General features: G+C 42.0%; 2 protein-coding genes across 6 annotated transcripts in view; one reads left to right on the top strand and one right to left on the bottom strand.

Annotated features, from left to right (window-relative positions):
• Positions 1-22,064, bottom strand: LOC120055968 (protein-L-isoaspartate O-methyltransferase domain-containing protein 1-like). 5 transcript variants are annotated; one of them, XM_039004059.1, is made up of 9 exons: positions 21,652-22,064; positions 15,840-15,878; positions 15,581-15,667; positions 14,277-14,596; positions 13,828-13,994; positions 13,474-13,576; positions 6,303-6,474; positions 1,351-1,474; positions 1-847 (listed from the first exon to the last, which is right to left on the bottom strand). In XM_039004059.1, the coding sequence occupies exons 4-9, from the start codon at positions 14,414-14,416 to the stop codon at positions 420-422; spliced, it is 1,134 nt and encodes a 377-aa protein (XP_038859987.1). In that variant the 5' UTR covers positions 14,417-14,596; positions 15,581-15,667; positions 15,840-15,878; positions 21,652-22,064; the 3' UTR covers positions 1-419. The 5 variants fall into 5 exon arrangements, with proteins under 5 accessions (XP_038859987.1, XP_038859985.1, XP_038859986.1 ...); XM_039004057.1 differs by lacking the exon at positions 15,840-15,878; XM_039004058.1 differs by lacking the exon at positions 15,840-15,878 and having other exon boundaries at positions 21,634-22,064.
• LOC120055322 overlaps positions 21,871-25,591 on the top strand; it is a 13,158-nt gene continuing 9,437 nt past the window's right edge. Inside the window, exon 1 of the mRNA XM_039003198.1 lies at positions 21,871-22,009. Within this exon, the coding sequence (XP_038859126.1) occupies positions 21,871-22,009 (139 nt within the window). The remainder of the gene's footprint in view (positions 22,010-25,591) is intronic.

The raw sequence follows: 25,591 nt of genomic DNA on the forward strand, positions 1-25,591 counted from the left end.
TGCAGTAAAAATCTGGATTTTTATATTATCATATTGTTATCAAATATAGGTAGCATTTTACTTTATACAATTTCATTTTGTGACAATTTGCTGGAATATTAACATGTGATACAATCTACATCCTCAAAATACCATATTTGAAAAGGATTTTCCATTCAGTAGGCTTTTAAATAAATCTTTGATATACAAATTCAAAAAACAATCGATAACATAAAAACTAACATAACCATATCATAGTAACTATAGAAAATGATCCAAGACGACCCAGGAAGTCTCAGTGTCCATTCCATGTTCATATTGAAGAAAAAAAGAATACTACATCATTCAGTACTGAAAAAAGAGAAAACAGGAGAATGAAGAAAAGCATCTCAGCAGGCATGGTATCCATGAGAACGGATGCCAGCAGGTTGAGCAGTCAGTCATTTTTCTCTGTAGTATAACAAATAGGTCTTCAGCGATTCAGGCAGAGGTAAAGTCATGATTTTGTCTCTCAGCACATTCACTGCCTTTAGTATCTCAACGCTGCCAATGTCTCTCTCCTCCTCCTCTTCCTCCTGCTCCTTCTCCTGCTGCTCCTTCTCCTGCGCCTCTTGCTGCTCCTGGTCCTCATTGTGCTGCTCCTGGTCAATCCGTTCATCCTCCTCGCTCTCCATGGCTTGGGGGATCAGCTGGTTACCCACAAAGACGTACGTGTTAATGCGTCGCAGCCGGCAACGCCTGCGCCTGCGTTTCTGGGGCGCCCTCTGCACCAGACCTTTGTCAGGACATTCTTCATTGGTCAGATCTCGGAGGGTGCGGCGGATGTAGACGCGAGACAGGTCCTGAAGGCTCCTGACTGTCACTGGGGCTGAGGAGGAGGAGAGGACAGGGACATGGATGGCAGGTCAAATCCCATTAGCCCAATAACATTTCAGTACGCAAGAGCTCGATTATAGGTTGGTCATTTGGAGAAAATAATTCAAATACATTTATAGAAAAATAAGTAATGGAAAAATGTCATTACGGTTAATGAAATACTTTGAATGATGCACCAACCCACAGGGTAACTAAGCCTCTAGAGTCAAAGCAAAGTTTTTATTAGAAATTGGTTCGTCTTAACTTTAAATAAATCCTTCGACTTAAAAAGTGTGGCTTACTTTAAACTTGAAAAGAGAGATAGAAAACAAAACAAAGGGGTAATTGTTCTGATGTGTCTATTTACAGAGAACAGAAAAAATGGTTTGCGTACAGAACAGGGTTATATAATCATTAGTGCACACCGTAGCAAAACTCTTATATTTTTCTAGTTTGTTGCCTAGTGAATAAGACCCAAGGTTTAAAGTAGAACAGGGGTTAGAGTAGTGAACTCACGGAGCTCTACAGCATCAGGCTTGCTTCCCTCAGCTCTGTTCTGCTGGACCAGAGGAGCGAATGACACGGCCAGGATATTCTTACTCTCCCAGGAACACTGACCAGTCCTGGTGATCTGTATCAGCTGCAACCAGAAAATAAAGAGTGACAGTTACTGTATAGCGACCACGATAACATCAGTCCATTGAGACAACGGAGAACATACCAACCATGTTAACACCAATCCACTAGACAAATAAAATAACATTATATTGGTCGCGTACCCAGTTTAGCAGGTTTTGTGTCGGGTGCAGCAAATGCTTTTGTTTCTAGTTGTAATCAATCAATGCAGTAAAAGCAACAAGCACACAATAATCCAACATTAAAAAAAAGAATCCCACATTTGGTTCATCAGTAGACACAGAGTATACCAAACATTAGGAACACCTTCCTAATATTAAGATGTACCCCCCACACACACTTTTGCCCTCAGAACAGCCTCAATTCATTGGGGCATGGACTCTACAAAGTGTCAAAAGCCTCCCACTGATCCTGGCCCACGTTGAGTCCAATGCTTCCCACAGTTGTGTCAAGTTGTCTGGATGTCCTCTGGGTGGTGGACCATTCTTGATATACACAGGAAACTCTTGAGCGTGAAAAGAACTGCAACAGTGCTGAGTTTGACAAAAAACGGTGCACATGGCACCTACTACCCTGTTTAAAAAGGCACCTACTACCCTGTTTAAAAGGCACCTACTACCCTGTTTAAAAGGCACCTACTACCCTGTTTAAAAGGCACCTACTACCCTGTTTAAACGGCACCTACTACCCTGTTTAAAAGGCACCTACTACCCTGTTAAAAAGGCACCTACTACCCTGTTAAAAAGGCACCTACTACCCTGTTTAAAAGGCACCTACTACCCTGTTTAAAAGGCACCTACTACCCTGTTTAAAAGGCACCTACTACCCTGTTTAAACGGCACCTACTACCCTGTTTAAAAGGCACCTACTACCCTGTTAAAAAGGCACCTACTACCCTGTTAAAAAGGCACCTACTACCCTGTTTAAAAGGCACTTAAATATTTTCTCTTGCCCATTCACCCTATGAATGACACACATACACAATCCATGTCTCAATTGTCGCAAGGCTTAAAAATGATTCTTTAACCTGTTTCCTTCCCTTCATCTACACTGATTGAAGTGGATTTAACAAGTGAAATCAATAAGGGATCATAGCTTTCACCTGGATTCACCTGGTCAGTCTATGTTATGAAAAGAGCAGGTGTTAATGTTTTGTATACTCAGGGTATATAAATAGTATGTAAGCATTATTTAAGTGACCAGTGTTCCATGACTATGTACATAGGACAGCAGTCCCCAAGGTGCAGGGTAGAGTAGCCGGCAGGTGACAGTGACTGAAGGTCAGAGTAGGGTACTGGGCAGAGAGGGCAGGGTACTGGGCAGAGGGCAGGGTACTGGGCAGAGGGCAGGGTACTGGGCAGAGGGCAGGGTACTGGGCAGAGGGCAGGGTACTGGGCAGAGGGCAGGGTACTGGGCGGAGGGCAGGGTACTGGGCGGAGGGCAGGGTACTGGGCGGAGGGCAGGGTACTGGGCGGAGGGCAGGGTACTGGGCAGAGGGCAGGGTACTGGGTGGAGGTCGTATAGTGGTGGCTGTTTAACAGTCTGATGGCCTGGAGATAAACAGCATCTATCCGTCTCTCGGGTCCCAGCTTTGATGCACCTGTACTGTCTACGTCTTGTAGATGGTAGTGGGGTGAACAGGCTGTGGCTTGGGTGGCTAAGGTCCTTGATCTTCTTGGCCTTGCTGTGACACTGGGTGCTATAGAGCTCCTGGAGGGCAGGCAGTGTTCCCCCGATGGGGAGTTGGGCTGACCGTACCACCCTCTGGAGAGCCCTGAGGTTGCGGATGGTGCAATTGCTGTAGCAGGTGGTGATACAGTTGATAGGATGCTCTCAATTGTGCATCTGTAGAAGTTTGTGACGGACTTAGGGGCCAAGCCAAATTTCTTCAGTCTTGTGAGTTTGAGGAGGCACTGTTGCGCCTTCTTCACCACACTGTCGGTGTGAAGGGACCATTTCAGCTCCTTCGTTTTGTTGACATTGATGGGGAAGTTATTTTTCTTGCACCACTCCACCCTGTAGGCTGTCTCGTCATTGTTGGTAATCAGGCCTACTACTGTTGTGTTGTCAGCAAACTTGATGATTAAGTTGGAGACGTGCGTGGCCACGCAGTCATGGGTGAGCACGGAGTACAGGAGGGGGCTGACCACACACCCGTGTGGGGCCCGTGTTGAGGATCAGCGTGGCGGAGGTTTTGTGGCCTTCCTTCACCACCTGGGATCGGCCCGTCAGGAAGTCCAGAACCCAGTTGCACAGGGAGGGGTTCAGACCCAGGGCACTGAGCTTAGTGATGAAGCTTAGTGATGAGCTTAGAGGCCACTAAGGCGTTGAAGGCTCAGCTATAGTTGGTGAACAGCATTCTTATATAGGTATTCCTCTTGTCCAGGTGGGATAGGGCAATACAGTGAATTTGGAACGTATTCAGACCCCTTGACTTTTTCCACATTTTGTTACTTTACAGCCTCATTCTAAAATGGATTAAATTGTTTTCCCCACTAAATCTACACACAATATCTCATAATGACAAAGCAAAAACAGGTTTTTAGAAATGTTTGCAAATGTATAAAAAAAAATTTTTTTAATGAAATATGACATTTACATAAGTATTCAGAGCCTTTACACAGTACTTTGTTGAAGGACGTTTGGCAGCGATTACAGCCTTGAGTCTTCTTGGGTATGAAGCTACAAGCTTATTTGGAGGGTTTCTCCCATTCTTCTCTGCAGATCCTCTCAAGATCTGTCAGGTTGGATGGGGAGCGTTGCTGCACAGCTATTTTCAGGTCTCTCCAGAGAAGTTCGATCGGGTTTAAGTCCGGGCTCTGGCTGGCACACTCAATGACCGATCCTGTAGAGTTTTAAACACCAATCTACTAGACGCATACCAATCATGTTAACACCACCATTCCACTAGACCAGAGGGGTATCCTACGAATCAGGTTTGAGGAGATAGCGAGGTAACTTTGGTCAACTCTGAGTTCAACTGCGGACTCCAATACAAAAGTGGCTGACCTTTCAGCCAGGTAAATTTTTATGGCAATGAATCCTTCAATAATAACCTGGCTAACTCACGGCTGACTCTGCTTACCCTGAATGAAATGATTGAGCTGCGAGTTGATGACGAATGAAATCAAATTCCCTCCCTCTTGCAAAGAATTTGCGTCATCATCACCTTCATTTGAGGAAGACTGATTAAATATTATATTAATCCAATGGGTTTTTGGTGTAAAAAAATTTGTAGTGTTGGAATATATCACATTACACATTTAGTAAAGACAGAATGCATTTAAAACTTCACGCAATGTAACACCTTTGCATGACTTAATAATTTAAAAAATATATTGATATGTGTGGGAAAAAAAGGTGTTTGTGCACACCAAAGACGGCATTACCAGTAAGTCATAAAATAAAGACGGCGCTTCTGAAAGCCCATTTCACGCCATAGCCTGCTGAATTTGCAAGATACATTTCCTTTCATTTTGATTTCGGCACAAATGAAAATTTGTCACTCACTCGCCCATGGATTTATGTTTCAGCATTGTCTGAATGACTAGCCATGTGTGACATGCACGCGCAGTCACAAGCCTGCCAGAGGTAGCGGCAGGTGGACAATCAATATCCACCGTCGTAATACGGATAAAGCCTGAGCTGGAATGTGAATCTAACTTGAAGCTGGTTAGCTTTAGAAAACCCAGAGTAGATCTAGCTTGCAGTGTCGGATATCCCTCAGGGGTCCCCAATTACATTCAGCCGCAGACCGATTTCTTTCTTGAGCGGATGGTCAGGGGGCCAGTACACAATTATAAATCATTTGTACATTGCAAAATGAATGCAATAAGCCCAAACAGATATAGTATTTGACAAAAACAGAATCATTCAAAACCTTGATTACATTGGGATACGATCACGTATGCCTCTCTATTTATGCGTGGGAATACTTAAAATCACTGAGCTGATTTCTTGGTGATTTGACAGTCTTAATCTTCAACAACAATTTAGGATGTTGTTTATTTTATTTTATTAGAAAGCTTGGGGGGGCAAATAAAAATCAGGTCGAATTTGGAGTACCCAGCACTAGACAATGGAAAAGTTATACCAACCATAATAACACCACCACCAATACACCAAGACAAGAGGGACAAAATCACATGTATTATATGCATCTTCAGTTCCACACCAGAAAGAGACATGGGTGCCTTCAAATATATACTTGACAAAAAGCTGGTTTTGGCCATCACATGGAGGTGTTGATCCAGAGGAACTGTGGTGGACCTGAGCTTCTAAGCTGCCTCAGCCCTTGGCCTCAATTCCCCACATCAAAACCTTCCCCCTCTTTATTGCACCACCACACAAACCTGGCAATGCAGGAGTTCCAACTGTTTTCTGAAAAACAGCTAGACTTTCCATTTCACAAGACGACAGACTGTGTGGGCTTGTGCAAGCCCTTCAAAAATGTTATTTCTCTGCTTGAGTGCCACACAACGTCATCCTTTTTCTAAAGTGTTTTTTCTATTTTCCAATTTGTTAGAGGACAAAATAGACCAGACTGATGGCGTAAGTACCAGTTCAAGGGCTTCTGAGGAACAATAACAATGGCTGGATATCGTAACATCATTGGTCATGCAGGCCAGGGCTGTATCACTAACAGCATCCCAAATGGCAACCTATTACGTATATAGTGCACTTCTTTAGATCAGGGCCCATAGTGCTCTGGTCAAAAGTATTGCACTACATAGTGAATAAGTTGCCACTTCAGACGCAGCCTCGCAGACGGCACTATCATGAATAATGATGTTTATAATATCTGCATTATTCAGAGACATTCTACCGCTTACCTGATCCTCTATAGGCATCACTAGAATACCCCCAACTTTGAGCAGGATTTTCATGTAATTTTCATGATCCTTCTGCACCCCCGCACCACAGTAGATACGATCGTATTGGTGGCTGTCTGACGAGATCTCCAGACAGTTGCCCACCACAAAGATGGGTTCACAGAACTCAAACCTGACAAAAACAAAATAAAGTAAAAAGGTAATAAAAGCAAGCCAAAAGGCATCCATGAAAAAAAATGTTTCAATCAGTCAGAAATAATGTAAAAAATATTTCAACGCCGTAAAATGTATTCAAATGGCAAGACACGTCTTAAAAGATGCTGTCCAGGATCTTTAGCAGTTACGAATTCGTAACATATTGTATGAATTAGTATTTGTAACATACATTAGGAATTAAAAATAAATTATATATGTACAAGTAAAACGTTTGGACACACCGACTCATTCAAGGGTTTTTCTTAATTTTTACTATGTTTTACATTGTAGAATAATAACTATGAAATAACACAAATGGAATCAAGTAAATAAAAAAGTGTTAAACAAATCAAAATATATTTTATATTCTTCAAAGTAGCCACCCTTTGCCTTGATGACAGCGTCGCACTCTTGGCATTCCCTCAACCAGCTTCGAGGTAGTCACCTGGATTGCATTTCAATGGACAGGTGTGCCTTGTTAAAAAAGTTAATTTGTGGAATTACTTTTCTTCTTAATGCGTTTGCGCCAATCAGTTGTGTTGTGACAATAGGGGTGGTATACAGAAGACTATTTGGTAAAAGACCAAGTCCATATTATGGCAAGAACAGCTCAAATAAGCAAAGAGAAACGACAGACCATCATTACTTTATGACATGAAAGTCAGTAAATCCTGAACATTTTAAGAAATTCTGAAGTTTCTTCAAGCACAGTCGTAAAAACCATCAGGCGCTATGATGACTGGCTCTCATGAGGACCGCCACCGATTTATTTAGAATTCAAGGTACACTTAACCAAAATGGCTACCACAGCATTCTGCAGCAATATGCCATCCCATCTGGTTTGCACTTAGTGGGACTATCATTTGTTTTTCAACAGGACAATGACCCAACACACCTCCAGGCTGTGTAAGGGCTACTTGACCAAGAAGGAGAGTGATGGAGTGCTGCATCAGATGACCTGACCTCAACAATCACCCGACCTCAACCCAAATGAGATGGTTTGGGATGAGTTGGACCGCAGAGTGAAGGAAAAGCAGCCAACAAGTGCTCAGCATATGTGGGAACTCCTTCAAGACTGTTGGAATGCATTCCTCATGAAGCTGGTTGACAGAATGCCAAGAGTGTGCAAAGCTGTCATCAAGGCAAAGGGTGGCTACTTTGAAGAATCTCAAAAATATACACTTTTTTGGTTACTACATGATTCCATATGTGTTATTTCCTCGTTTTTATGTCTTCACTATTATTTTACAATGTAGAAAATAGTAAAAAAGAAAGAAAAACGCTGGAATGAGTAGGTGTGTCCAAACTTTTGACTGGTACTAAACTCAGCAAAAAAAGAAAAGTCCTCTCACTGTCAACTGCGTTTATTTTGCGCAAATATTTGTATGAACATAACAAGATTCAACAACTGAGACATAAACAAGTTCCACAGACATGTGACGAACAGAAATGGAATAATGTGTCCCTGAAAAAAGGGGGGGTCAAAATCAAAAGTAACAGTCAGTATCTGGTGTGGCCACCAGCTGCATTAAGTATTGCCGTACATCTCCTCATCATGAACTGCACCAGATTTGCCAGTTCTTGCTGTGAGATGTAACCCCACTCTTTCACCAAGGCACCTGCAAGTTCCCGGACATTTCTGGGGGGAATGGCCCTAGCCCTCACTCGCCGATCCAACAGGTCCCAGACATGCTCAATGGGATTGAGATCCGGGCTCTTCGCTGGCCATGGCAGAACACTGACATTTCTGTCTTGCAGGAAATCACGCACAGAACGAGCAGTATGGCTGGTGGCATTGTCATGCTGGAGGGTCATGTCAGGATGAGCCTGCAGGAAGGGTACCACATGAGGGAGGAGGATGTCTTCCCTGTAACGCACAGCGTTGAGATTGCCTGCAATGACAACAAGCTCAGTCCGAAGATGCTGTGACACACCGCCCCAGACCATGACGGACCCTCCACCTCCGAATCGATTCCGCTCCAGAATACAGGCTTCGGTGTCAACGCTCATTCCTTCGACAAGAAACGGGAATCCGACCATCACCCCTGGTGAGACAAAACCGCGACTCGTCAGAGAAGAGCACTTTTTGCCAGTCCTGTCTGGCCCAGCGCCGGTGGGTTTGTGCCCATAGGCGACGTTGTTGCCGGTGATGTCTGGTGAGGACCTGCCTTACAACAGGCCTACAAGCCCTCAGTCCAGCCTCTCTCAGCCTATTGCGGACAGTCTGAGCACTGATGGAGGGATCGTGCGTTCCTGGTGTAACTCGGGCAGTTGTTGCCATCCTGTACCTGTCCCACAGGCGTGATGTTCGGATGTACCGATCCTGTGCAGGTGTTGTTACACGTGGTCTGCCACTGTGAGGATGATCAGCTGTCCGCCCTGTCTCCCTGTAGTAATGTCTTAGGCGTCTCACAGTACGGACATTGCAATTTATTGCCCTGGCCACATCTGCAGTCTTCATGCCTCCTTGCAGCATGCCTCGGGCATGTTCACGCAGGTGAGCAGGGACCCTGGGCATCTTTCTTTTGGCGTTTTTCAGTCAGTAGAAAGGCCTCTTTAGTGTTCGAAGTTTTCATAACTGTGACCTTAATTGCCTACCGTCTGTAAGCAGTGTGTCTTAACGACCGTTCCACAGGTGCATGTTCATTAATTGTTTATGGGTTCATTGAACAAGCATGTGAAACAGTGTTTAAACCCTTTACAATGAAGATCTGTGAAGTTATTTGGATTTTTATGAATTATATTTGACAGACAGGGTCCTGAAAAATGGACGTTTCTTTTTTTTGAAGAGTTATATATATATTTGTTGAAGTCGGAAATTTACATACACCTTAGCCAAATACATTTCAACTCAGTTTTTCACAATGTATGATATTTAATCCAAGTAAAAATTCCCCGTTTTAGGTCAGTTAGGATCACCACTTAATTTTAAGAATGTGAAATTTCAGAATAATAGTAGAGAGAATGATTTATTTCAGCTTTTATTTCTTTCATCACATTCCCAGTGGTTTAGAAGTTTAAATACACTCAATTAGTATTTGTTAGCATTGCCTTTAAATTGTTGAACTTGGGTCAAACGTTTCAGAAGCCTCCTTGCTCGCACATGCTTTTTCAGTTCTGCCCACAAATGTTCTATAGGATTGAGGGCAGGGCTTTGTGATGGCCACTCCAATACCTTGCCTTTGTTGTCCTTAAACCAGAACGCGTCTCCTTATTGAGCGGTATGACGGCTGTGTGGTACCATGGTGTTTATACTTGTACTATTGTTTGTACAGATGAATGTGGTACCTTCAGGTGTTTGGAAATTAGTCCCAAGGATGAACCAGACTTGTGGAGGTCTACAATTTTTTTCTGAGGTCTTGGCTGAAGTTTGAAGGTAGGCCTTGAAATACATCTACAGGTTCACCTCCAATTGACTCAAATGATGTCAATTAGCCTATCAGAAGCTCCTAAAGCCATGACATCATTTTCTGGAATTTTCCAAGCTGTTTAAAAGGCACAGTCAACTTAGTGTATGTAAACTTCTGCCCCACTAGAATTGTGATACAGTGAATTATAAGTGAAATAATCTGTCTGTCAACAATTGTTGGAAAAATGACTTGTGTCATGCACAATTTAGAGGTACAATATCAATTTCAATTAATATTTTTGTTTTATATAAAATGTACCCGTGGGATGCCACTCAAATTAAAAACAAAAGTAAGAAATACATAGAGTTTAAGTAACAATAAATTCAGTATTAACCCCCCCAAAAAAATATATATACAAGTGGGCCTCTACCCCCAATCTCCCCTCCTATTCACCGAACCAACATGTCTCCATCCAACCACAGTATATTTGTCCAGGCCTCAATTGTTCTTTGACTAGCACCATTAGTTATTGCTGTCGATAATTCTAATGTTTTAACATCTAATAGTAACTGTATCCACTGGCAAATTGGGAGAGAGTGAGGTTACTGCCATCGAAGAGCCTACATCAGTAATTGTCTTTGATTGATTGAGAGATTCAAGGAGCTATCATGATTAAGTAACATAATAGATTAAAAGCATTTAACTGCAGGGCACTCCCACATGATATGAAGGAATGTGCCTACTTGATTTAGGAGACACAGTGAACAGTTGGGACGAATGTCATCGTAAAATGTTTCCTGTCTTAAATACAGTCTGTGAACAAACGTAAAATGTTTACGTTTATGGTTTAGATTAAAGGATGCCATGGTCATATATTTACATATTCTGTTCCAGTTAAAAGGGTTGTTCAAATTCAATTAGATCTGGGGCCCATACTTTCTTAATGGCTAACTCAGAATATGAGCTTCCCAAAAGTTGTTTATATATTATAAAGATCAGTCCTTTTGGGACCATAATTGGATGGTTCAATAGTTGGGTTTCCCAAGGGCCTCCACTGGCTAGCATAGCTGACCTAAATTGTAAATATATACTTAACCAAAATATAAACGCAACATGCAACATTTTGTTTTGAGTTACAGTTCATTTAAGGAAATAAGTCAGTTGAAATAAATTCATGAAACGTGGGACCAACACTTTACATGTTGCTTTTATATATTTGTTCATTGTAGAAAAATATAATCTGTGTATAATGAGATGAGTGATCAGTAGATTTGAAAGAAATGTGTGTTCTTTCCTTTGATTGATGAATTGCCTTGGGCAGGGGTTCCATGGATAATAAAAATAGCAAAGTAGAAATTGGATCGCCTTGTCTGCTGCTTCTATTGATTCTGAAAGGAGAGGAGCAGATATTGCCTGTTATAACTATGGCTGAGGAATTGGCATATAGCATTTTAATCATATTAATGAAATTGGAGACAATTCCCATAGGTTCTAAGACAGACCAGAGATGACCATTCTAGTCTATTAAAAGCTTTTTCTGCATCGAGCGATTAAGCAGCCCAAGGAGCTGTATGTATTTAAGATCTGTAATAATCGATGGAGGTTATCCAAGGAAAAAGTGTTTAACAAACCCACCCTAATTGATTACAAAATTTGAAATAGAGCTCAGAAGAAATACCATCACATCCAGGTCATTTGCCTTTATTCGTGCTATCCAATGCCCTTTTGAGTTCATTGAGAGAGATTTGGGCTCCCAGCGAGGTGGCTTCCTCTGTTGAGAGAAGAGGAGTTCTTAATTATTTTAGAAAGGATAGTCTGGCTTGGTGTGGATTTAAAATCAGAGGTGTACAATTCTTTATAGAAGCGGGAGAATCTTTGATTAATTTGGGTTCTGATAGTAATTCCCCTATTTCAGATTCAATAGGTGCTATATCAGCTAATTGATCATTATTGCAAAGCTTTTTGGCCAGTAAACGACTGGGACGATTACCATGGAATTAATGGTTGAGTCTAACTTGATGGATGGCAAATTCTGCTCTCTGTATTATTAATAAATTAAGCTTGGTCTTGACTTAGAAAAGAGTAAGTGTTTGTTGAGAACACTAACGCAAATAACAACAGTTCCAATTCTGCTATCTTTTTTAATTGTGATTTATTCAACACAGATGCAAACGCAGTTCCATTATTTTTTATAAAATCTATGATGGCATCCCATAGCATCTGGGGTTCATCGATGAATTTTTATTGATCATTATGAATTAATTTAGTTCAATTTCAAATTGATCACAGAATGTAGGAGTTTGTAGTTATGAAACATTGAAACGCCATCTTGTTGCGTAGGAGATTCTGACATTTTAAGTTGGCAGTAGTAAGCATGGTGGTTAGTAGTTGTAGACTGTAGTTGGTCTTATCAGATTTGTCCCGCATGTTCAAAATGGCATTCATGTCTGTCCCGATAACCAGATGGAATTCAGTTAATTTTGACAATATGTTGTTCAGAGAATCAAAAAATGTAGGATCATGAGTTTGGAGTGTACACATTAATAAAAGGCAATTTTCTTTCCATTATGTATACATTTAAGGAAAGTGATTCCGCCTTCTTGGCCTTCGCCTTTACCCAAGATGGTGATTTTGAGTCTCTTATGTATCATTATGATTACACCTTTAGTTCGGTTTGGGCCTGATGAAAAAGCAGCCAGTCTGTACAAATGGTTCTCTATTCTATGTGCATCCTTTTAGAGTAGGTGTGTTTCTTGGAGCATTGCCATATCAATATGGTGTCTTGCTAGGACATCAAGACAGCTGGAACATTTGATAGGACTATTAAGGTCTTTCAAATTCCAAGAGAGAATAGCTAGCGTTGCCATTGTTTTTCAAAAAACAATTAATTATTCATGATTAATCTTTATCTTTAGTGTTAATAAGCCTATGGATGTGAAACAAAAATCAAGACCCACTGGGGAACCAACCCATTGGTCGTTCCCCACCCAGAACCCCCCCCCCTCCTCCCATGAACCACTCCCCCTAGCCCCCCAGCCCTCCCGCGTCGGTTCTCCCCTACCTGCACTATCATTACAGGGTTGCAGCATAACGGTGAGTGGCTTTACATATGAAATCTCTAAAGCAGCATATTTTTGGGGTTATTGAGAAAAAAAAGTCAAACATAAAATAAGTAACCATTTAACCTTTCAGACCTTTAAAGTAAAGTTTGCAGACTTGTTGAGTTAGGGTGAGGAATGAAGAAAAATAAAGGAAAAAAGTATTTGTATTAAGCATTTATGTGCTCTATACTATGTACAAAAAAAGAAAGACGGTATCTACAAGAAATGCAGTCTATAATCTAGATCTTCACAATAATTAATCATGGCCTGTAGGCCAAGTCCTCCCTGGGTGATAAATTCAGTAGCGGAAACAGAGGGGGAAAGTCAACAACAAAAAAATTAAATAAAAGGCTGAAATTATACAAAAGCTCTGGAGCATCACTGTAAGGCAATTTCCATGTCTGAAAATTGGCAGGCAGATAAATACTAACTGAACTGCATCTAGTTATTTAACCAGAGTTTCACTGCATGCACCATTACACCCTATATAACATGTGTAACGTTTTGATTAAGCTTCCAACTCACTTATCAAAGCTGTCACTATTCTTGATGAAGTCATCTAGTTTCTCCTTGGCGTATTCCACCACATCCGTATGGAGCTCCACTCCATGGTTCACACCAAATGGACCTGCAAAAAAACAATTAAAAGTTAATTTGCAGTGATTACACATCAGTTACGACCGGTTAGGTGGGTCTGCGTTTGACTTTGTATGCTATCCATGTGTGTTGCCTTGTGTTATTTAAGCATAGGTTAACTCATTAGGGCTAGAGCATTGATGTATACCATCACCATATAATCGTTAATCAAGATTTAAATGAATATCTCAACACATCGTAGAATGGAAAAGTATTTAATTAAACAAACAGAGGCATCGTTACCTATTATGAGTCCCACCATGGTGCTGAGGTATCCAGTCCCACTGCCCAGATTGAGGAAGGACAGTCCCTGCTGGAGCTTCAGAGCCTCCATCACCTCAGAGTAGATACAGGGGGCAGAAAGGTGGATGTTGCCATGCTTCCACGCCAGGTCCTTATAGGCATTGTCCCTGTAGTGTAGGTAAGGAGATGGGACACCCTTATGTTAGCTCCAGGAAAATGTTTACTAAGATAAAACAATTTTGTACAGAGCATTATAGCTACCAAGGTTGGGGAAATACCTTTTCAATTCAGTTGATTCAGGAAATAAACTGAAATTCACATTGTATTTTTTGCTTATGAGAAAAATATGGAATTGGAATTTCTGTTTACTTCCTGAATTGAAATGGACCCCAAACCTGATGTTGATAAAACTGGATAGGTTGTATAGAGCATTAAGGGTAGTGTAGTACCTGTAGCCATCCAGGTAGTAGTCCCCGCGGTCTATGGCCCTGAAGGCCTGCTCCACGCGACCTGTACGGATGTACTGCGCCTCCTTCAGGTTGTCAATCAGATCATCGTTGTCCTCCCCGGCGCTCACTGCACCCCCCATGGCGAGAAAGAAACGGTAGAGCAAAAAGAGGGTGCAAAACTCTTCTTTCCACAAGTGGAACACTGTGTTGTCTTCTTAGCGGGGCATGGAGCGATGAAGAGGACAGTGGGACACCTGAGGGACTTGTGTTCTTCTTCCCTGAGGGCCACTTCACACCATTGTCATATCAAGATAGGCGAACTCCAGGGAATTGAGAGAGAGGGAGACAATGATAAAAGAGAGATAAGATGATAAGTATAGCAGGGGGTGTCAGTCTATGGAGAAACCAGAACTACGCAGCCTAGAGGTCAATACCCATGTAGCTACAGACAGTGCAAAGCAAGCATTACCCATGTAGCTACAGACAGTGCAAAGCAAGCATTACCCATGTAGCTACAGATAGTGCAAGGCAAGCATTACCCATGTAGCTACAGATAGTGCAAAGCAAGCATTACCCATGTAGCTACAGATAGTGCAAAGCAAGCATTACCCATGTAGCTACAGATAGTGCAAAGCAAGCATTACCCATGTAGCTACAGATAGTGCAAAGCAAGCATTACCCATGTAGCTACAGACAGTGCAAAGCAAGCATTACCCATGTAGCTACAGACAGTGCAAAGCAAGCATTACCCATGTAGCTACAGATAGTGCAAAGCAAGCATTACCCATCTAGCTACAGATAGTGCAAAGCAAGCAACTATGGAGAAAAATATATGTTGTGAATTACTGTGTAAGCACATGAAGCTAGTGGTAACCAAAATTGTTATGATTTTATTGATGTTAACTACAATGAGATTTTCATTAATAATTCTGTAAAACTATAGAATACTAAGTATAGTATCCTGTTTTTATGAAGCGTGAAAAACACTGCAGGACGGGTAGCTACTTATCATTTCAGTTACTAGAAAACATAAGTGAAAAACCTAGCATGACTCGAATGAGTATGGTCTGTGAGGAGATCATAAAGCCCATCTACAGTGTATGAAAGACACAGCAGAGGAAGACACGTTTTGAATTCTCTATCAGCCTTCTCAGCATCTCCACCTAACACATCTGAGTCAGCTAATAAAGATTACATTCAGAGGTGACATTGTAGTACAGTAGCTAGTAGGGCTTGTGGAGAGGTAATTTTCCATTGGCTCTTCTTTCACACACTGGCAAAATAAATAATTGATTCATTCTCACCCTTGTATGATAGTACTGTGTTACAGGAGCAGATGTTTGTTCTGGTTTTATTCATCCATCCCTGAAATGCATAGTCCTTTGAGTTTTCTGCAACCAAAAAAAGGGCTGTCAAAATGGGTCAAACAGTAAAGGTATTCCACCAGCAGTAAAGGACTGAGTAGAGTACTGCACTGCACTGCAGCCATGCATGCTGCTGCTGACAAGCCTATGACTTGTCTTAAACATACAGACAGAGAAGGGTGGGAGCTAATTTAGTTACCTAAAATAGGTACATTCGGTTTGAACTTGACCGGAAATCCTGCAATAGATTCAGATAACCTAGTTAGCTAAATATACACACAGCGAGAAATTATATTCGCCTATGCATTAAACACCTATGTTCAGGGCTGCATTCAGTTGGGCACAAAGTTGTGGACCGTTCAAATAAGCTAGAAATATCCCATGTAGAACAAACACACCTCTAACAAGTAGAAGATGGCGCCGAAGAAGATGGCAGACGTTTTACCCCCAGTCGATTGTGTTTTTTTGTGTTGTTTGTAACTTATTTTTTTACTTATTTTGTACATAATGTTGCCGCTACCGTCTCTTATGACCGAAAATAACTTCTAGACACCAGGACTGCGATTACTCACCACGGACTAGTAGAATCCTCTTTTTCCTTTCACGACTCTGACGAGCCCGACGCGAAGGATACACTGCTTCCTCGGGAACAGGCCCCGATCCCCGTGATCTGCGTGAAGAGGAGGCGGAGAAAGAGGGGCCGAATGTCGAGCTGCCTTCTGAGAATTCATAGGCGATCGAATAAACCCCCACTTCCCTCCATTCTGCTAGCAAACGTGCAATCTTTGGGCAATAAAATCGACGAGTTACGCGGAAGATGGAACTACCAACGGGACATTAAAAACTGTAACATCTTATGCTTCACGGAGTCGTGGCTGACCGACGACAACATCAACATACAGCTGGCTGGTTATACGATGTACCGGCAGGATAGAACAGCAGCGTCTGGTAAGACAAGGGGCGGCAGTCTATGTATTTTTGTAAACAACAGCTGGTGCACAATATCTAAGGAAGACTTGAGCTATTGCTCGCCTGAGGTAGAGTATCTCATGACAAGCTGTAGACCATACTATCTACTGAGAGAGTTTTCATCTGTATTCTTTGTAGCTGTTTACATACCACCACAGTCAGAGGCTGGCACTAAGACAGCATTGAATGAGCTGTGTTCCACCATAAGGAAACAGGAAAATGCTCACCCAGAGGCGGCGCTCCTAGTAGCCGGGGACTTTAACATAGGGAAACTTAAGTCCATGTTTACCAAACCTGCCTAAATAACTACCAACCTGTAGCATTCACGTCTGTAGCCATTAAGTGCTTTGAAAGGCTGGTCATGGCTCACATCAACACCATCATCCCAGAAACCCTAGACCCACTCCAATTTGCATACCACCCCAACAGATCCACAGATGATGCAGTCTCTATTGCACTCCACACTGCCCTTTCCCACCTGGACAAAAGGAACACCTATGTGAGAATGCTATTCATTGACTACAGCTCAGCATTCAACACCATAGTGCCCTCAAAGCTCATCAATAAGCTAAGGACCATGGGACTAAACACCTCCCTCTGAAACTAGATTCTGGACTTCCTGACGGGCCACCCTCTGGTGGTAAGGGTAGGTAACAACACATCTGCCACGCTGATCGTCAACACATGGGCCCCTCAGGGGTGCGTGCTCAACCCCCTCCTGTACTCCCTGTTCACTCATGACTGCACTGCCAGGCACGACTCCAACACCATCATTAAATTTGCCGATGACACAACAGTGGTAGGCCTGATCACCGACAACAACGAGACAGCCTATACGGAGGAGATCAGAGACCTGGCCGTGTGGTGCCAGGACAACAACCTCTCCCTCAACGTGATCAAGACAAAGCAGATGATTGTGGACTACAGGAAAAGGAGGACCGAGCATGCCCCCATTCTCATCGACAGGGCTGCAGTGGAGCAGGTTGAGAGCTTCAAGTTCCTTGGTGTCCACATCACCAACAAACTAACATGGTCCAAGCATACCATGACAGTTGTGAAGCGGGCACAACAAAGCCTATTCCCCCTCAGGAGACTGAAAAGATTTGTCATGGGTCCTCAGATTCTCAAAAGGTTCTACAGCTGCACCATCGAGAGCATCCTGACTGGTTGCATCACTGCCTGGTATGGCAACTGCTCGGCCACCGACCACAAGGCACTAAAGAGGGTAGTGTGAACGGCCCATTACATCACTGAGGCCAAGCTTCCTTCCATCCAGGACCTCTATACCAGGCGGCGTCAGAGGAAGGCCCTAAAAATTGTCAAAGACTCCAGCCACCCTAGTCATAGACTGTTCTCTCTGCTACCGCATGGCAAGCAGTACCGGATCGCCAAGTCTAGGTCCAAGAGGCTTCTAAACAGCTTCTACCCCCAAGCCATAAGACTCCTGAACATCTAGTCAAATGGCTACCCAGACTACATGCAGTGCCCCCAACCCTCTTTACACCACTGCTACTCTCTGTTGTAATCTTTGCATAGTCCCTTTAATAACTCTACCTACATGTACATACTACCTCAAATAACTGGTGGCCCCGCTCATTGACTCTGTATCGGTACCCCCCTGTATATAGTCTCGCTATGGTTATTTTACTGCTGCTCTTTAATTACTTGTTATTTTTATCTCTTATTCTTATCTGTATTTTTTTTAAACTGCATTGTTGGTTAGGGGATCATAAGTAAGCATTTCACTGTAAGGTCTACACCTGTTGTATTCGGCGCATGTGACTAATAAAATTTGATTTGAATAAAGAATCATGTCAGCTCTATTCAAGACCTTTTAATCTGCAACGCTCTATAACATTTGCCTACTGAGCGTGACCCGGATTAAATGACAAATCATGATTATTTCACATGGTTAACCAGGATGTGAGGCCTGAGTTGACCCACTGGGCTTAGGCCAAAGGAGAACATGCCGTGACATGTCATGGCTTTCTAAGAACGAGGGAGACTGGCTGGTATCCGACTCAGTGACAGGGACAGCCAACCTGCTGGGCCGGGTGACGAAACATGTAACCGATCCTGGGACAACAACCCAATAACATGCTCAGTGAAATCCTATCTATACACAAGACCATGCGCTATCGATCTGGACAGGGGCCAAGATGTAGGCTACATTATACTGTGTTACTCAATGTGCGTACAGGGTAAACAAATGATGATTCACAGTTCATTTTTTAAATTTAACCAGGCAAGTCAGTTAAGAACAAATTCTTATTTACAATGACGGCCTACCGAGGAACAGTGGGTTAAGAAGTAACTAGTAAAACCAAATGCATGCTTTTCAACCGTTCGCTACCCACACCCGCCCACCCGACTAGCATCACCACCCTGGACGGTTCTGACCTAGAATATGTGGACAACTATAAATACCTAGGTGTCTGGCTAGACTGTAAACTCTCCTTCCAGACTCATATTAAACATCTCCAATCCAAAATCAAATCTAGAATCGGCTTTCTATTTTGCAACAAAGCCTCTTTCACTCACGCCGCCAAACTTACCCTAGTTAAACTGACTATCCTACCGATCCTCAACTTCGGAGATGTCATTTACAAATAGCTTCCAATACTCTACTCAGCAAACTGGATGCAGTCTATCACAGTGCCATCCGTTTTGTTACCAAATCACCTTATACCACCCACCACTGCGACCTGTATACTCTAGTCGGCTGGCCCTCGCTACATATTCGTCGCCAGACCCACTGGTCATCTATAAGTCTATGCTAGGGAAAGCTCCGCCTTATCTCAGTTCACTGGTCACGATAACAACACCCACCCGTAGCACACGTTCCAGCAGGTATATCTCATTGATCATCCCCAAAGCCAACACCTCATTTGGCCGCCTTTCCTTCCAGTTCTCTGCTGCCAGTGACTGGAACGAATTGCAAAAATCGCTGAAGCTGGAAACTTTCATTTCCCTCACCAACTTTAAACACAGCCATCTGAGCAGCTAACCGATCGCTGCAGCTGTACATAGTCCATCTGTAAATAGCCCACCCAATCTACCTACCTCATCCCCATACTGTTTTTATTTACTTTTCTGCTCTTTTGCACACCAGTATCTCTACTTGCACATCATCATCTGCTCATTTATCACTCCAGTGTTAATCTGCTAAATTGTAATTCTTTGCTACTATGGCCTATTTATTGCTTACCTCCTCATGCCTTTTGCACACACTGTATATAGACTTTATTTTTTCTACTGTGTCATTGACTTGGTTATTGTGTTATTAGCTTGTTTATTGTTTATTCCATGTGTAACTATGTGTTGTTGTCTGTGTCACACTGCTTTGCTTTATCTTGGCCAGGTCGCAGTTGTAAATGAGAACTTGTTCTCAACTAGCCTACCTGGTTAAATAAAGGTGAAATAAAAATAAATAAATAAATAAATAAATAAATAAATAAAAACAGCCTTGTCCAGGGGCAGAACGACAGATGTTTACCTTGTCAGCTCGGGGATTCGATCCAGTAACTGAAACCAATGCTCCAACCACTAGGCTACCTGCCTATTTTGGGTCAGTAGAAAGAAAAAAATCGACTTTTAATTCCCCTGCACTATTTACATAAAGAATTGTCAAAGAACAGTAGACAGGCTGCCAGTAGCATAATGTTTAGTGTGTTCAGTAAGCTCTCTAAACTATATATTAAGCGAAAAACAAATAGGCCTAGTTACATCTGCAGGATAAACTCATTTGTTCTCAGATACATTACAATGTTGCCTCTGTAGGCAGCTAGTGTAGTCTGATGATACAGTGACGGAGTTTGAGTCAGGCTATGGCCCGTGACGTGCTGGGCAAATGTGGTGAAGGAGGAGCGCCCTTCTCAAATCTACAGTAATCTGCGCTGCTCGGTGGTTGTACACAAGGCAGCATCTCTTTTCCATAAAATAGATGTTCGAATTTTCATTGGGAAGGCAGATAAGGCGTTTTTTTTTTTTTTAAGCAATCACTTTTGCATGTGAAAACACAGAATCCTACTGATTACTCCACGTGCTCAATCTAGTTTAGGCTATATCACTCCTGGTTAGAGCGAGGCAGCCCGGTTCCAAATCGAATGCAATCAACTTTCAGCCGGTGCAAAACACGCATACACGGATGACATTAATCGAAACCCGCTCATTGACTAGTTCTCATCCAGGATTGGCAGAATTATTTGAAGCCAATCAACTGCTTTCTAAAACAGTTACCACACAGATTGGACGTTTTCTAACCAACCATCTTGCCCTGATATCTCAGCACTGCGTATTGTGGAAAACAAAACAAAAACAGGAAATGGGCTAGCCTCTTTTCTGGTTAATTACCTTTCAAATTGATAACAATAACAGTTTTTTTTTTAAATATTGCATAGAATTGAGCTTCATGATGTAGCTCGTTGGCTAGCTAAGAAACATCAGCTAGCTAAATGACATACATTGGCTGAAACGGTGTTGTGTTGCGTTATTTTAATCATACAACGCATGAAACAAACAACACGACATTGCAGACAATTTAACGTTACCTAGCTAACGTAACTAGCTAGGCTTTTAGCCACAACGAATGTCAGGTTAGTAGCTAAAAACTGTAGTGTTGTTATGCAAGCAAGGCGTGACAAAACAAATTTCACAATGTTTGCGCCATAGCTATCCATCAGCATTGCAGCAGGTTCAATAGTTAATGTGGACCAAATAGCATAATACATATTGAACGTTGCCAGCTAACTCCAGGCTCCATTTAGCAGTCGATGATGGCCATGATCAACTAACGTAGGCTAAACTAGTTAAGTATTAACGAAAGAATTGGCAAAAATACATAGCGATTCGTGGTGAAAGGAAGTGGAGTTGACAGATGGACATTAGTGTAAAAAGATGTTAATCGTCTCTAGAAGTTTTGAACACATGCAGGCCCAAACAGTGTGCGTCACCAATTCAGACAAAGCCATGGTAGTTAGCGAGTAGCCACTTTATAACAGACAAAATGTCGACATTGCACTTACAGATTGGAAAATACTCACAGCGCAGAGTCAAATGGTTCAACGCAGTCCCAATAACTATGTAGTTTGGGATGAGCAGCAATGCAGTCGTTTACACCACCTTCTCCGTTGTTATTGACTGGAATCCTTGCAAGAAATGTAAACAAAGACTGAACTTCTACTACTTAGCCAGAGGGATAAATGACAAGCCCACGGCTAGGAAAATAGCAGTTTTTAGACGAGCTGGAGATATACAACACGATGGAGAACACATATGCCGACCCAGAAAACAAGAAACTGGCCGAGGTGATGAAGGCATTGGACAACTACTGTGCACCACGCAGGAATACTGTGTTCGAGAGACATCAATTTTGGGCACACAACTTCAATGAACAGGCAGGTATTGACAAGTGTACAACCTAACTGAGACTGAGAACACGCGGTTGTGAGTTCAACGACACCGAGGATCTAATGCTAACGGGCATGTGTTTATCGCCACTGATAGTGGAATAAGAGAAACTCCTCTCCATTTCAGATTTAACCCTAGCTAAGGCAATACATGTTTGCTGTACAAAATAAATTACATCAACTTGGGCTACAGTACCAGTCAAAAGTTGACATCTACTCATTCCAGGGTTTTCTTTATTTTTACAATTTTCTACATTGTAGAATAGCAGCCAACAAGTACTCAGCATATGTGGGAACTCCTTCAAGACTGTTGGAAAATCATTCCAGGTGAAGCTGGTTAAGAGAATGGCAAGAGTTTGCAAAGCTGTCAAGGCAAAGGGTGGCTACTTTGAATAATCTAAAATATATTTTGAAATATATTTATATTTGTTTAACAGTTTTTTGGGTTACTACATGATTCCATGTGTTATTTCATAGTTTTGACGTCTTCACTATTATTCTACAATGTAGAAAATAGTGAAAATAAAGAAAAACCCTTGAATGAGTAGGTGTGTCAAGTTTTGACTGATACTGTATGTTGGCTAGCAATAGCACAGAACAGTTTGTGCATGCTATGGAACAAAAGGGCCGCCATTATACAATCATGAGCACAGTCAGAATAAAGGCCGCCCCCATGCTCAACCAGCGAGCAGCAGACAAAGACTTGTGGAAAAACACACAAACCAAAGAGGTGTCCTGCATTCAATGTTGAATGTAAAAAATGTGGCAAGATAAATCACTTTGCAGCTGTGTGGAGGTCAGGAACAGATGTTGCTCCTTTTGAAACAGAGGTCAAGGAAGTGGACATGTTGTTCATAGGTGCAGTGACACAAGCGCTCAAAAAAGATGCTGGCTGGCACACAAACTTGCGTTTATGAATAACTTTTCATGTTCAAAATTGTGCACTCTCAAACAATAACATGCTATTCTTTCACTGTAATAATTACTGTAAATTGGACAGTGCAGTTAGATTAACAAGAATTTAAGCTTTCTGCCAATATCAGATATGTCTATGTCCTGGGAAATGTTCTTGTTACTTACAACCTCATGCTAATCGCATTAGCCTACGTTAGCTCAACTGTCCCGTGGATGGGACACCAATCCCAAAGAAGATTTATTAACCTCTACTTCCTCAGAAACCCGGGTCCGGGAGCACCCCCACCAGTAAAAAAGCTGACTAGCATAGGCTAGCATAGCGTCACAAGTAAATAGTAGCATCTAAATATCATTAAATCACAAGTCCAAGACACCAGATGAAAGATACACATCTTGTGAATCCAGCCATCATTTCTGATTTTTAAAATGTTTTACAGGGAAGACACAATATGTAAATCTATTAGCTAACCACGTTAGCAAAAGACACCACTTCTATACTCCACCATTTTTTTTACTCCATCAGTAGCTATCACAAATTCGACCAAATAAAGATATAAATAGCCACTAACCAAGAAACAACCTCATCAGATGACAGTCTGATAACATATTTATTGTATAGCATATGTTTTGTTAGAAAAATGTGCATATTTCAGGTATAAATCAGAGTTTACCATTGCAGCCACCATCACAACTCTCACCAAAGCGACTAGAATAACTACAGAGACCATCGTGTATTAGCTAATTACTCATCATAAAACATTTCTTAAAAATACACAGCGTACAGCAGCTAAAAGACACAGATCGTGTGAATCCAGCCAATATTTCAGATTTTCTAAGTGTTTTACAGCGAAAACACAATATAGCGTTATATTAGCTTACCACATGTGCAAACATCACCCCAGCATTGATTCAAGGCAAAAAGAGCGATAACGTATAAACCACCAAAATATATTAATTATTTCACTAACCTTCTCAGAATTCTAAAGATGACAGTCCTGTAACATCATATTACACAATGCATATAGAGTTTGTTCGAAAATGTGCATATTTAGCGGCACAAATCGTGCTTATACATTGAGAATAGTGTCCAAATACTCAAGCAATCTGTCCGGCGCCATCTTGGAAAGGCACCTATTCTTATCGAAAACTATTCATAAACTTGACTAAAAAAATACAGGTTGGACAGCAATTGAAAGACAAATTAGTTCTTAATGCAATCGCTGAATTACATTTTTAAAATTAACGTTACTGCGCAATACAGGGTGCGATAAAGCAAGGCTACACTGCAAGTAATGGCGTCTTATGCATTTGACTTTTTTCAACAGAACAATGAATTATCAGCATAAATAGTTCTTACTTTTTGATGACCTCCCATCAGAATCTTGGGATAGGTGTCATTTGTCCAAAAGAATCGTTGCTGGGTTGGAGAAAGTCATCTTCCACGTTGCAATTAGCAGTAAACAATGGCATGCGAGAGAGAGATACCCAACTTCCTACAGCGCCAGAAAATGAAATACCCGAAAATCGCAATATACTGACATAAACTGATATAAATCGGTTTAAAATAACAAGATTATGATGTCTTTAAAGCCTATATCGAATAAAAACAGAGCCGGATATATCTAGGAGCTAAAACGGGAGCTTCTAAAACGACATGCCAAGGTCCTCACTGCGTCAGCGCGAAGAATCAAAAGGGGGTACACATCGGTTCCAATCAATTTATAGACTTTCGGATCTGCCTAGAGACTCCATTTCAAGGCCCTCTATTCGCTGACACCCAGGGGAAGGCGTATGCAGTGCATCTCAACCAATAGAAGACAGGCAGAGTTATACACAGGTCTGAGAACAGGTTGGAAAAATCTGCATTCTCAACTCCACATAGGGAAATTGCTCTAAGTCCAGTTCTGTTTCACGCACAGACATAATTCAAACGGTTTTAGAAACTAGAGAGTGTTTTCTATCCAATAGTAATAATAATATGCATATTGTACGAGCAAGAATTGAGTACGAGGCAGTTTAATTTGGGAACATCAAGAAAAAACAGCTCCCTCTATTGACAAGAAGTTTTAAAGGACTCTGAGTTTCCAGGCCTGCACCACATCTACATTGATCCAAAAGTCCCTCCTGTTGTTCATGGATGTAGGAAAATCCCATATGATGTGCTTGACCAGCTGAAAGAGACATTGGTCAATCAAGAGCAGAGGGGTGTGGTCAGCAAAGTAACAAAACCATCAGCGTGGGTGAAGCACCTTTTGGCAGCGACTACAGCCTCGAGTCTTGGGTTTGACGCTACAAGCTTGGCACCTGTATTTGGGGAGTTTCTCGCATTCTTCTCTGCAGATCCTCTCAAGCTCTGTCAGGTTGGATGGGGAGCATCTCTGCACAGCTATTTTCAGGTCTCTCCAAAGATGTTCTATCGTTCAAGTCCGGGCTCTGGCTGAAGCCACTTCTGCGTTGTCTTCGCTGTGTGCTTAGGGTCATTGTCCTGTTGGGAAGTGAACCTTCACCCTGTCTGAGGTCCTGAGTGCTCTGGAGCAGGTTTTCATCAAGGATCTCTCTGTACTTTGCTCTGTTCACCTTTCCCTTGGTCCTGACTAGTCTCCAAGTTTCTGTCGCTGAAAAACCTCCCCACAGAAGGATTCTGCCACCACCATGCTTC

This window comes from Salvelinus namaycush, chromosome 11 (genome assembly GCF_016432855.1).
Source record: "Salvelinus namaycush isolate Seneca chromosome 11, SaNama_1.0, whole genome shotgun sequence".
NCBI lineage: Eukaryota > Metazoa > Chordata > Actinopteri > Salmoniformes > Salmonidae > Salvelinus > Salvelinus namaycush.